The 12,690-nt window shown below is 34.3% G+C and overlaps 1 protein-coding gene across 1 annotated transcript in view; it reads right to left on the reverse strand.

Moving 5' to 3' along the window:
• Positions 1-12,690, reverse strand: part of LOC126887850 (microsomal triacylglycerol transfer protein) — a 188,544-nt gene that overhangs the window by 46,256 nt on the left and 129,598 nt on the right. The window contains exons 3-4 of the mRNA XM_050655745.1: positions 5,970-6,173; positions 1,460-2,070 (exon numbers count right to left, since the gene is read on the reverse strand). Of these exons, the coding sequence (XP_050511702.1) occupies positions 1,460-2,070; positions 5,970-6,173 (815 nt within the window). The remainder of the gene's footprint in view (positions 1-1,459; positions 2,071-5,969; positions 6,174-12,690) is intronic.

Raw genomic sequence — 12,690 nt, forward strand, 5'->3', positions numbered from 1 at the left:
ATTTTCGGGGGGAGCCATGAACTTTTTTTAAGATACATGCATAGCTTAGGTCACCTCACGCTTTACCTCGTTCAGCACAAAGCTAAAAACATTTTTCTCGTAGCAAGCGGGATGTGTTTGAAACTAAAAACATTTGAACTGTAAATATTTAAATTTATCTTATTTTAAATTCTCGAGGGGGCTTTCTGGATCCGCCCTTGCTAATACTTTTTAAGTTATTTTGAAAAAAGGGAATTTTTTTAAAATAAAAAGTCAATAAGATCCAACTTAGGGGGAGATTTTCACGTTTTCTTTTAGCAAAAAGGGAGCCATCTTTAGATATTTTGAGCGTAACTCGCTTAGTTTTGATGCTATAAGCTTGCTAGAAAGTGCTGTAAAAAATAAAAATAACAAATAAAGCTCTTTTTTAAACATAAAAAAAATTTAATGAGTTTTCCCCGAAAAGTGCTTTGTATGTTGGATATTTCACGTTGAAATATTCGATTTGAAATTGAACGAATAAGAACAATTGTTCATGAGCTACAACTTTCCTTTTACTGTGTCGATAGACTTCATGAATAGGTTTTTTCATAAGCTACATTTTTGCTAAAAATATTTTTTCGATAATATTTAATTCGATAAAATACTTGGTCGATACACTTCATTTTTGTATAAGCTACATTTTTGCTACTTACTTACTTTTTGAGTTATTTGCGAAAAACCGCCTAAATATGTGGTTTTTTTTATGAAAAATAAACATTTTCACTCGCAAGTCACTTGAAAGGTATTGACTTGGATAAGGAAGCTCTATAGAACAAAAGTTGCTTATAATTAGTCAATTTATCCATTTCTGGGCTTATTTTAAACGTATATTTTTCACCCTCGCGAAGGGGTGACTGTCAACGGCACAACTCCAACTTTCCAATACCTCCACAAGAGGACAAGTAGAATCTAAATCTAAATTGCCAAGCAAATACGTCGTGTCGCTGATAATTAGACTCCAAAATTTACTGGGCTATTAGTGTATTCATGTACTGTTTATGACAACTTACATTTTTCATATTTATTGCTACAGAATAAAATATAACAAAAATTAATAAATGATTACATTATTACATAGTATCATTCTGAGGTGAACAACTTTCTTCGTGCACTACTATCAGCGAATATATCTACAATTTTATTAATACATACAATACATACATACGATACATTGTATCTATCTGATGGACAACTTCATTTTCAATACTGCATGTTGCATGTTTAAAAAACGTTGTGTATGTATGCACAAAATAATATAACAATAACACATTTTTACATAATATGTATATTAGATGACAAGATGGGCCCCTGACATATTGGGGCCCCCCGCAAGCTTCATACTGCGGGGGCCTCTGTTACGCCCCTGACCCTGTTTAGGCATTAAATGTTATCAAGAAATTATAAAAAAAATATGGTTCAGTTTTAGTATAATACTTACAGTATGTTTTTATTCTTTTTCGATGATAGAGCTTTCAAAATGTCTTCCTTTTTTGCTAATCTTCCAGCATTAACTGCTTCTATGTGAGCTTTAGCCTGTTTTAGAGTCCCGATATTCTCATTTTTTAATTGATTCCTGAGGTTCTCAATTGTTTTGCTAAAACTTAAGATCTCCTCAGATGCTGGTTCCTTTTCAGTCAATAAAGTTTCTTGATGAAAGCTAATACCAGAGGTTTTGCCTATTTTTTCAACAACTTCTTCAATGTTGATCCCTTCCAAGGATTTCGATGTACTTGTATCTGTTAAAGTTATGGTTTGCTCCGATTCAATATGATTGCCCATTTCTTCTCTAGCTGCCAAATAAGCTATGTGACTGTCTTTCGACGTTATAGATTTTATTTCAAAAGCATTTGAACCCAATTCGTATTCTGTCATTCGACTTGATTCTACTTCCACTCCTAACATGTTATGTTTATTATGTGTATATGGTAAGTCATCAGATTTGCAGTTAGTTTTAATCTTTGCAAATTTATTTGGTGAGGAGGAAGAGTAAGATGTTGTGCATGTTCCCGAAGAATCTATTTCGGTTAAGTCTCCATCGAGAAGCTGAAACTAAAAAGTACATATATCACAAATATAAAAAAACAAACAATGCAAACAGATATTTTTAAATATTGATGCTAAAGAACGTAGTACCGTTTCCACTCTAAAAATTCCAACATAACTACCCCTGTTGAGCTGCCCTCCCCCATTTGCAAAAATTAAAAAAACTATGAGCTTTTATATTCATATGAGCCCATACACTGGTCAGGAATTTAGTATTTTAGGGGGAGGGGGTGGGGGGCTACTTTAAAAATAGAGATATTGAATCTATCTTTGCGGCAGAACTTTACGAGCTGTTTATGAGATTTCGAATTGATATAGTTTAGATTTTTGAGCTCATCCCCTTAACCACCAAAGAACCCTTTAATTGATTCAGGTCAAGGAAAAAATGCCGAGAAAAATTAAAATATTATATCGTATTGCGGATATAATTAGTATAGCGTATAAATTCTACGAATAAACTCTTAAAATACCTACACGCATTTCGATTATTGAGCTACAACCCCCTCGCCCCTCTTCTCGTCTTAAGAGAGAATTGTACTTAAAATCAGAACATTAATTTTTGCGGCATATCAATAACATTAATTTGTTTTGTATAGTGCAGTCACTGAAGGTAAAAATCAACTATTACCTTCGATTTCGGCGAACATTCATGGATTTTCACGAAAATTGATGAGTGGTTAGAGGATACCTCAATAAACAAACGTGACATGGTGCCAAATTGCCCTTTTACCCTGGGGGTGGATGCCACCCATTTTCGGGTTTGAAAATTACTTTATTAAAAATAACCCCACAAATCCATAGAGGGACAAATTCTAAGCAAAATTTGTTATATAAAGTTATTAAAACAAATCTTTTTATTAAAAGTACTTTTAATAAAATAAAAAAAAGTACTTTTAATAAAAGTACTTTTAATAAAATAAAAAAAAGTACTTTTAATAAAAGTACTTTTTGAGTTATTAAAGCTCAAAGATTTTTATTTTCGTGAAAAAAATGCATGTTTAAAAACGGTTTTTCATAAATAACTCAAAAGCTATAAGTATTTACAAAAAAGAAAGTTGAAGCTAACAAAAAATAGAATAAATTCCTTACTTGGAAAACCTTTTAATAATAATAATTTAAAGTGAGTTATAGGTGAATTTAATGTATATATATTTTTGCGGGTTTTCAGAGTTTATCCTTAGAATATATACGCTATACGAATTATATCCGCAATCAACATTTTTTCCTTGAGATGAATCAATTAAAGGGCTCTTTGGGGGTTAAGGGGATGAGTTCAAAAATCGAAACAATATCGACTCGGAAGCTCATAAATAGCTCGTAATTCTGCCGCAAAGATCGATTCAATATCTCTATTTTTAGTTAGTGGGGGGGGGGGGGCTGAGTCCCTCCACTAAAATATTAAATTCCTACCCACAGTAACGAGCTCAAAATTTTTAATTTGCGGAATATGATAGCTCGCAAAAGACCGCTATTTGTTTTTTAATTTCTGCAAGTGGCGGGGGCGGAGGAGGCAGCTCAACAGGTGTAACGTAACTTGTTGGTGGAAGTAAGGAAAGAGAACGAGTTTCAATTCTACGATTTATTTTCTATAATGTATTCATAGCCAAGAAAAACCCACCTAAACAATTAGGTACATGCCAGAAGATACTATAAAAGCAAGCACACATAAACCTGTTCATATATTTCACGGATTTTTTCTTGTCTGTGAACATTTTTAGTGGGGAGAAAAACCAAATCCAAAAACTATTTGAAAGGTAATTTCAAGGGCTATAGAATCGTATTAAATTTAATCTTAAATCCCTTTTTAAGACAAAAGGTTAAACGGCATGGTTACATGGTTCTCACAGTAAATTTTCGGCTTTAAACGGTTCTATCTCGGGTATTTTTTTGATCCTACAAAAATAATAAAATGAGTATATTTGTTAAAAAAAAAACAAAATTTGGTTTTCCATCATTTTTTACGTACCTATATCGAATATTTTGTGAGTTTTTATCAAATGAAAATGAAATTTACAATTTAAAAATATCCGATTATTTAAATATTTTTTTGGAAAGTATATTTAATACTTAAAATGCATCGTTTTCCTGTTAAGATGGAATACTTAGATTTGAGTACTCGCCAAAAAAATATACATTTAGTATGATACAGTTGATCCAAAAAAGGCATAACGCAGACATTTAAAGTGAAAGTTTTCCTCCAACACCAAATGGTTCTATATTTATGGTCCACATATTGTTCAGTAAAAAGTTACACCATTTTGAGCGTCGGGTTTGGGAGGGAGGGGGAGAGGAGTTTGAAGTCGGTAAATTAGTAGTTTTTTAAGTTTTTCGTCAATATTTTTAAAACTGTGAGGTTTAGCGTGAACAATGTTCTATACAAAAATGTTCTACGTTATATTTTAAACAAAAAAGGTCCTATGCATAATCCTTCTAAAATGAACGGTTCCAAAGTTACGGAGTTAGTATTGGTCCAAAAAGGGCCTAACCCCGTCATCCAAAATAAAAGTTTTTCTCCAACACCAAATTATTCTATATCGTCCAGATAGTGTTCAGTAAAAAGTTACACCATTTTGACTGTCGGGTTTGAGGTGAGGGGGGAGAAGTAAGTGAATTAGTAGTTGTTTACGTTTTATATATTTCTAAACCTGAGCGGTTTAGCGTGAACAATATTCTATATAAAAATATTCTACATTGAATAATTTTAAACAAAAAAGGTCTAATGCATAATTGTTGTAAAATCAACGGTTCCTGAGTTACGGAGGGTGTAAAGTGGAGGTTTTTCATGGTAAGTTCAGAGTGAGTTTCTCCGTACCACAGATTTATATGGCCTAAGCCTGTAGAAGCCTCTTGAAGGTGGTAAGGTTGACGTTCCTTCAAGGGCTTATCAGTAACATACCTGCAGCCACTGATATAGCAAATTATATTTAGAAAACACAATCCTATTAAAAAATTAGTTTCCTCAGTAATATTATAATTTGCCCAAAAAATATAAAAAATATGAAAAACCTCAACTTTACACTCTCCGTAACTCAGGAACCATTGATTTTGGAACAATTATGTAACATACCTTTTTCGTTTCAAATCAAATGTAGAATATTTTTGTACTGAACATTGTTCACATTGAACCGCAGCATAGTTTTAAAAATATTTACAAAAAAACTTAAAAAACTACTAATTTACTACCTGAAGCTCAAACTGGTGTAACTTTTTACTGAAAAATATGTGGACCATATAGAACAATTTGGTGTTGGAGGATAAATAACTTTCAGTTTGGCTGTCTGGGTTTGGGTCTAGTTATACCATACTAATTCAGTTACCAATAACTAACTTTGAATTAATAGATATTAAAAGGTTTTTCAAGTCAGGAAGTTATTCGATTCTTTATTAGTTTCAATTTTAGTAATGACAACTTTTTTGTAAAAACTTGAGATATTATTTTTTGGTTATTTATGAAAAACCGCTTTACTTAAAACATGCATTTTTTGACGAAAAATCAAAATTTTTGATCTTTAATAACTCAAAAACCGTTGATTTATTTGAACAACTTTATATAACAAATTTTACTTAGATTTGTTGACTCTATCGATTTCTGGGGTTATTTCTGATAAAATAATTTCCACCCCCAGAAGGGGTGGCATCCACCCCAGACTAAAATCGCAAGTTGGCACCATACCAATTTTGTTTCTTGAGGTTTCCTCTAACCACTCACCAATTTTTATGACGTTTGACGTTCAACAAAATAGGAGGTGAAAACCTTCAGTGTGTGCTCTATTAGAAATTGGCGCCCAAGCAGGGAACTTTTTGTTATTTATTTATTTCTTTACTATTTATTATTTATATATTTATTTATTATTTACGAAAAATATACAATTTATATTTACGTCTGAAGATTAAAAAAATCTTACCTGGAATAGACTTGCTATGCCCTTTTTAACGTTTTTTATCGAAACTGGCTCACTGTTTGACAGGAAGATTTTACTGATTTTTCCTTTATTCCAATCTACCAAAAACGGTTTGTTTTCGATAGTATCCAATTTGGAGGAATGAGGAATGAATCCATCTGGAGCAGGAGCCTTTCTCGAGCGAATATGAAGTTTAGGAGATATCAACTAAAAAAGAAAATAAAGAGGTAGAAAATAATCGTATGTTTACAATACAGCTTAATAAATAATATGATAAAAGATACATAGGTTTTTGCAACCTCGCAGTTTCTATAGAAAAAAAGGCAAAGAAATCATTTTTTAGTATATTTTAAGTACTTTTATACAATAGAAAACTATCGTTGAGCAGACGTCTAAGAGTGTGGTCCGCTTTATTTTATGGATGTGAAACTCGGACACAGGGCCCCCGTAAGAACTACTGGCGCCTGTGTGCAAAAAAGGATTTGGCGCCCCTTAAGGCATTTTGATAATGTTTTTTTATTTGTTTTTTTGAAGGTAGGTAGGTAGGTGCTTTAAATAAAGCAAAATAGGTACAAATAACACCATAGCAAACCTTAATTGAATAAGGTTTAAGGGGCTTTATTGAATAAATTCTGCTGGACCATCTTGTCGCACTTAGAGGGTTTAAACTTAACCAAAAACATTTTTTCTCACCCCACCCACAACATTCCACTTTTGTGTGGATGACGAACCCAGAGTACCGCGATTTTCAAATTTTGTCCATTTAGACGGACTGTATCGTCGCCCCCGTTAGCGAAATTATTCCGATTCGATTTTATGCACAAACTTACTCAAAAAGAGGTCCCTTATAACAAAGCCACAGGGTGACAGGCTGTCCTGTGGTCAAAAAATTGTTTAAACAATTTTTTTTAAACAAATTCACAACATTTTTTTTATTTCGAACAACTTGTACGCCTGGATCTTGCATACCAAAAAAATTAATTAATAGCAAGCTGAAAATTTGTTAATAGCTTAACGGTCGGACAAACTTTGATGTAAGGGAACACTGGAACAGGGGATGTTTTAATTGTGGAACAGGTTAAAAATTTGGAACGTCAGACTATGAAAACGTCCCATGTATTTTGTCGGACAGAACTTCCAATTGATTTGTTGCCCTTTCATTAAACTATCATGCAAAAATCAGACTGCTATTTATCACCAACATAATTCCTGTCATTTAATATGTTCTACGTGTCGGACTTATTAAAATGCCCAGTTGGTGATAAATACCAGTCTGATTTTTTGCATGAGAATTTAATGAATGGGTAACAAATCAATTGGAAGTTCTGTCCGACAAAATACATGTGACGTTTTCGTAATCTGACGTTTCAAATTTTTAACCTGTTCCACATTTTAAACTTTCCCTGCTCCAGTGTTCCCATACATCAAAGTTTATCCGACTAGACACCGTTAAACCATTAAAAAATTTTTAGCTTTAATCAACTTTTTTTTGGTACGCGGGATCCAGGTCTATTGGGTCATTTTGAGTAAAAAAGGTCCCTTGTCATTTTTCTCTAAAATTGATTGTTGTCGAGTTATACGCGATTTAAGATTTGAAAAATGCGAAAGTGGCCATATAACTCAACAACAATCAAGTTTAGAGAAAAATCACAACAGACCATTTTTGTTCAGAATGACCCAAATTATCTAAAAAAAATTGTTCAAAGTGAAAAAATTATTTTTGTGAATTTGTTTAAAAAAAATTGTTTAAACAATTTTTCGACCAAGTTACCGCCTGGAACCCTCAGAATTTGTTATAAGAACGTCTTTTTGTGTAAGTTTTTGCAAAAAAATCTAACCGAAATAATTCCACTAACTTGGGCAACGACATATCCTGGACTATAGCGCTAATTGTTAATAATTAAAAACGACAGCTTTGTAATAAAATAATGACAAACATTTCTTCAGGATCTTCATGGAGAGGTTTTAAACTTTGATTTGACTTTATAATTCGCTTTTTGACTTTCATAATTATAATTTTTAATCGAGTTATTAAGACTTGAAAATGGCTATTTCCGCATTTTTTAAATTTAAATCGCATATAACTCGACAACAATCAATTTTAGTGAAAAATGACAGGAGACCTTTTTTACCCAAGTGATCTAAAAAAATTGTTCGAAATGAAAACATTATTTTGTGATTTCGTTTTAACAATTTTTCAACCACGGCAACGTCTAGCACCCTGTGGATTTGTTATAAGGACCTCTTTTTGAGTAAGTTTGTGCAAAAATGGAATCGGAATAATTTCGCTAACGGGGGCGACGATACAGCGCGGTCTAATTAGTTATTTGATAGGTATGCGGTTTTTAAATCTTTCGCCACATAAGCGCCACATAATCGTTCGCTTATCGATGAGATAGAATTACCGCCCACACACTATTGCACTATGTCTGAAATTGTTATGTCGGTAAAGTCAGCAGCACCACTTCATAAGACCAAATTTAGACTAAGACTATATTTTATTGCTAATTTATTGCTAATTTATTACGCAAAGGAAAAATTTATTGCTGTAGCCGTTTCCGAGAAACACTCTATATCTCGGCAATGAAAAGGAGTACAGGGATCATTTTAACGGCATATTTTATTGCTATTTAATTGCTCTTGATTGGTATATTAACCAATCCTGAAAAGCTACCCCATCATCCCCTAGCGTAAAACTCATCCCCAAAAAGATGATGAAAATCGAAAATTCAACCCCAAGGAATTAATTGCTAATTTATTGCTAATTTATTACGAAAAGAAAAAATTTATTGCTGTAGCCCTTTCCGAGAAACAGTGGGTGCTGCTAGCTTTACGGTAAAGCTAGCAGCACCCACTCTATATCTCGGCAATGAAAAGGAGTACGGGGATCATTTTAACGGCATATTTTATTGCTATTTAATTGCTCTTGATTGGTATATTAACCAAACCCAAAAAACTACCCCATCATCCCCTAGCGTAAAACTCACCCCCAAAAAGATGATGAAAATCGAAAATTCAACCCCAAGGAATTAATTGCTAATTTATTGCTAATTTATTACGCAAAGAAAAAATTTATTGCTGTAGCCGTTTCCGAGAAAGAGTGGGTGCTGCTAGCTTTACGGTAAAGCTAGCAGCACCCACTGTTTCTCGGAAACGGCTACAGCAATAAAATTTTTCTTTTCGTATTAAATTAGAAATAAATTAGTAATTAATTCCTTGGGGTTGAATTTTCGATTTTCATAATTTTTTCGGGGGTGAGTTTCGCGCTAGGGGATGATGGGGTAGATGTTCAGGATTGGTAAATATACCAATCAAGAGCAATTAAATAGCAATAAAATATGCCGTTAAAATTATCCCTGTACTCCTTTTCAGTGCCGAGATATAGAGTGGGTGCTGCTAGCTTTACCGTAAAGCTAGCAGCACCCACTGTTTCTCGGAAACGGCTACAGCAATAAATTTTTTCTTTTCGTATTAAATTAGCAATAAATTAGCAATTAATTCCTTGGGGTTGAATTTTCGATTTTCATAATTTTTTTCAGGGGTGAGTTTCGCTCTAGGGGATGATGGGGTAGTTGTTCAGGATTGGTTAATATACCAATCAAGAGAAATTAAATAGCAATAAAATATGCCGTTAAAATGATCACCGTACTCCTTTTCATTGCCGAGATATAGAGTGGGTGCTGCTAGCTTTACCGTAAAGCTAGCAGCACCCACTGTTTCTCGGAAAGGGCTTCAGCAATAAATTTTTTCTTTCCATAATAAATTAGCAATTAATTCCTTGGGATTGAATTTTCGATTTTCATCATCTTTTTGGGGGTGAGTTTTACGCTAGGGGATGATGGGGTAGTTTTTTGGGTTTGGTTAATATACCAATCAAGAGCAATTAAATAGCAATAAAATATGCCGTTAAAATGATCCCCGTACTCCTTTTCATTGCCGAGATATAGAGTGGGTGCTGCTAGCTTTACCGTAAAGCTAGCAGCACCCACTGTTTCTCGGAAACAGCTACAGCAATAAATTTTTTCTTTCCGTAATAAATTAGCAATAAATTAGCAATTAATTCCTTGGGGTTGAATTTTCGATTTTCATCATCTTTTTGGGGGTGAGTTTTACGCTAGGGGATGATGGGGTAGTTTTTTGGGTTTGGTTAATATACCAATCAAGAGCAATTAAATAGCAATAAAATATGCCGTTAAAATGATCCCCGTACTCCTTTTCATTGCCGAGATATAGAGTGGGTGCTGCTAGCTTTACCGTAAAGCTAGCAGCACCCACTGTTTCTCGGAAACGGCTACAGCAATAATTTTTTTCTTTCCGTAATAAATTAGCAATAAATTAGCAATTAATTCCTTGGGGTTGAATTTTCGATTTTCATCATCTTTTTGGGGGTGAGTTTTACGCTAGGGGATGATGGGATAGCTTTTCAGGATTGGTTAATATACCAATCAAGAGCAATTAAATAGCAATAAAATATGCCGTTGAAATGATCCCTGTACTCCTTTTCATTGCTGAGATATAGAGTGGGTGCTGCTAGCTTTACCGTAAAGCTAGCAGCACCCACTGTTTCTCGGAAACGGCTACAGCAATACATTTTTCCTTTGCGTAATAAATTAGCAATAAATTAGCAATAAAATATAGTCTTAGTCTGAATTTGGTCTTATGAAGTGGTGCTGCTGACTTTACCGACATGGAATTGTTCCACGAAATCAGGATATAATTAGGTATTTGTTATCTACAGAATGGGTGTTTGGTATTTTTATAGCCGGATTTTTTATTTTATATCTATAGAGAGACTAATAATGCCAGATGCCATCCAAACAAAGTAAAACTGAACTATTAATTCCTCAACTTTTGTTTTAAAATTAATTTTTGCTTTTTGATTTTTTTGTAAATATTTTTGCAATTTTTGACCCTCTGTTTTGGCGCCCCTAAAGGATGGAGCCCGTGTGCATTGCACACCTTGCACATATGGTAGCGGGGGCCCTGCTCGGACAATAAAAGTCAAAAGCTAAGTAGATTATAAGCTTTTAAGTTATGATACTTATACTTCGGTCATATAATAAAGGAACCTATGTAAGTATCGCTTCGAGTATCGCTTACTCCGGTTGACCATTCAGGGCAAAATAGAAGAATAACGCTGGGCTTGAAGAAAACAATTGTCATGGCTGTTTAACATTAGGTCGAACGATCGAGGAATTGTTTCATCTAGCTATCGACCGAGAAGCATTCCAGGAGCTTGTTAACACGATGCTTAAAAACAAGTATGGGCACAAAGAAGAAGAACTAAACTTTGCGTATTTAAATACAAAACTACTGCTGTATTCTTACTCTTAATCTCTAACCGAATGCTATTTATTCCTTTGGTAATAACATATATCTTCTAACTTTACTTTTTATTCTCTGGTCTGTCTTTTTTTCTTCTGGAGAACTAAATATACATAGGTTTTTTATTTTATTTCCCGTCAGACCATGGTGGCGCCAATTGCGAATGACCACGCATTCCTTTGCACCATGCTATGGAAATATGAGTGGGAATACCTAACACTCTGCTCTCATGAACACAGTTGGCGGATCATGAAGGCTTTCACACTTCACTCTAGTTCAACTGGTCTTGAGTTGAATGTCTTTCTGTTGTTTCTGAAAATGTCTGTGTTTTTTATCCACTTCCGCGGCCAACTATTCGTTTTTTAAAAGACTAAGTTTTCAATCTAATAGCACATAAAACAACACTAAAAATATTGCTCTACATCCCACCAGACTGAAAACAATGGGAACCTTCTCTGGTTACACCTCCGAGGCTTCTAAAATTTGCAAGCCATAACGGATGCTGAGACTAAAGAAGATGAGGGAATTTTACAATTTATAATTCACGTCCTATCTGCTCAGCGCGGTAAAGTTCCAACGAGAATGGTTCCCTTCGTACTCCAATCAGAGTCAACATGTAAATCAAAAATGAATAACCATTTTAAATTTCGTTGCAACACGAAACTATAGCCGCATCATATTCTAGTTCAATCAGAGAGTGCAGCAAGCACCTCTACCGTTTTCGAAACTTATTAGTCTCTCATCAGGAGGCACATATGCTGCTCTCTCTGACCCAACCAGGACAAACCCCGGCGTGCAGTTACGGATTGCAACGAATGAAATGGCAGGGATGTCCTAGCGGCAACTGCTAGCAAAAGACTAAGTTTTCAATCTAATAGCACATAAAACAACACTAAAAATATTGCTCTACATCCCACCAGACTGAAAACAATGGGAACCTTCTCTGGTTACACCTCCGAGGCTTCTAAAATTTGCAAGCCATAACGGATGCTGAGACTAAAGAAGATGAGGGAATTTTAGGATAAGGGAATTTGTTTTCAGTCTGGTGGGATGTAGAGCAATATTTTTAGTGTTGTTTTATGTGCTATTAGATTGAAAACTCGTCTCTTGCTAGCAGTTGCCGCTAGGGCATCCCTGCTATTTCGTTCATTGCAATCCGTAACTGTACGCCTGGGTTTGTCCTGGTTGGGTCAGAGAGAGTAGCATATTATTATGTGCCTCCTGATGAGAGACTAATAAGTTTTGAAACCGGTAGAGGTGCTTGCTGCACCCTCTGATTGAACTAGAATATGATAAGGCTGTAGTTTCGTGTTGCAACGAAATTAAAAATGGTTATTCATTTTTGATATTGTTTTTTTGTTCGATAACGGGATATAACGCTATACAGGTACACAAAACT

Source organism: Diabrotica virgifera, chromosome 7 (genome assembly GCF_917563875.1).
Source record: "Diabrotica virgifera virgifera chromosome 7, PGI_DIABVI_V3a".
NCBI classification, from domain to species: domain Eukaryota; kingdom Metazoa; phylum Arthropoda; class Insecta; order Coleoptera; family Chrysomelidae; genus Diabrotica; species Diabrotica virgifera.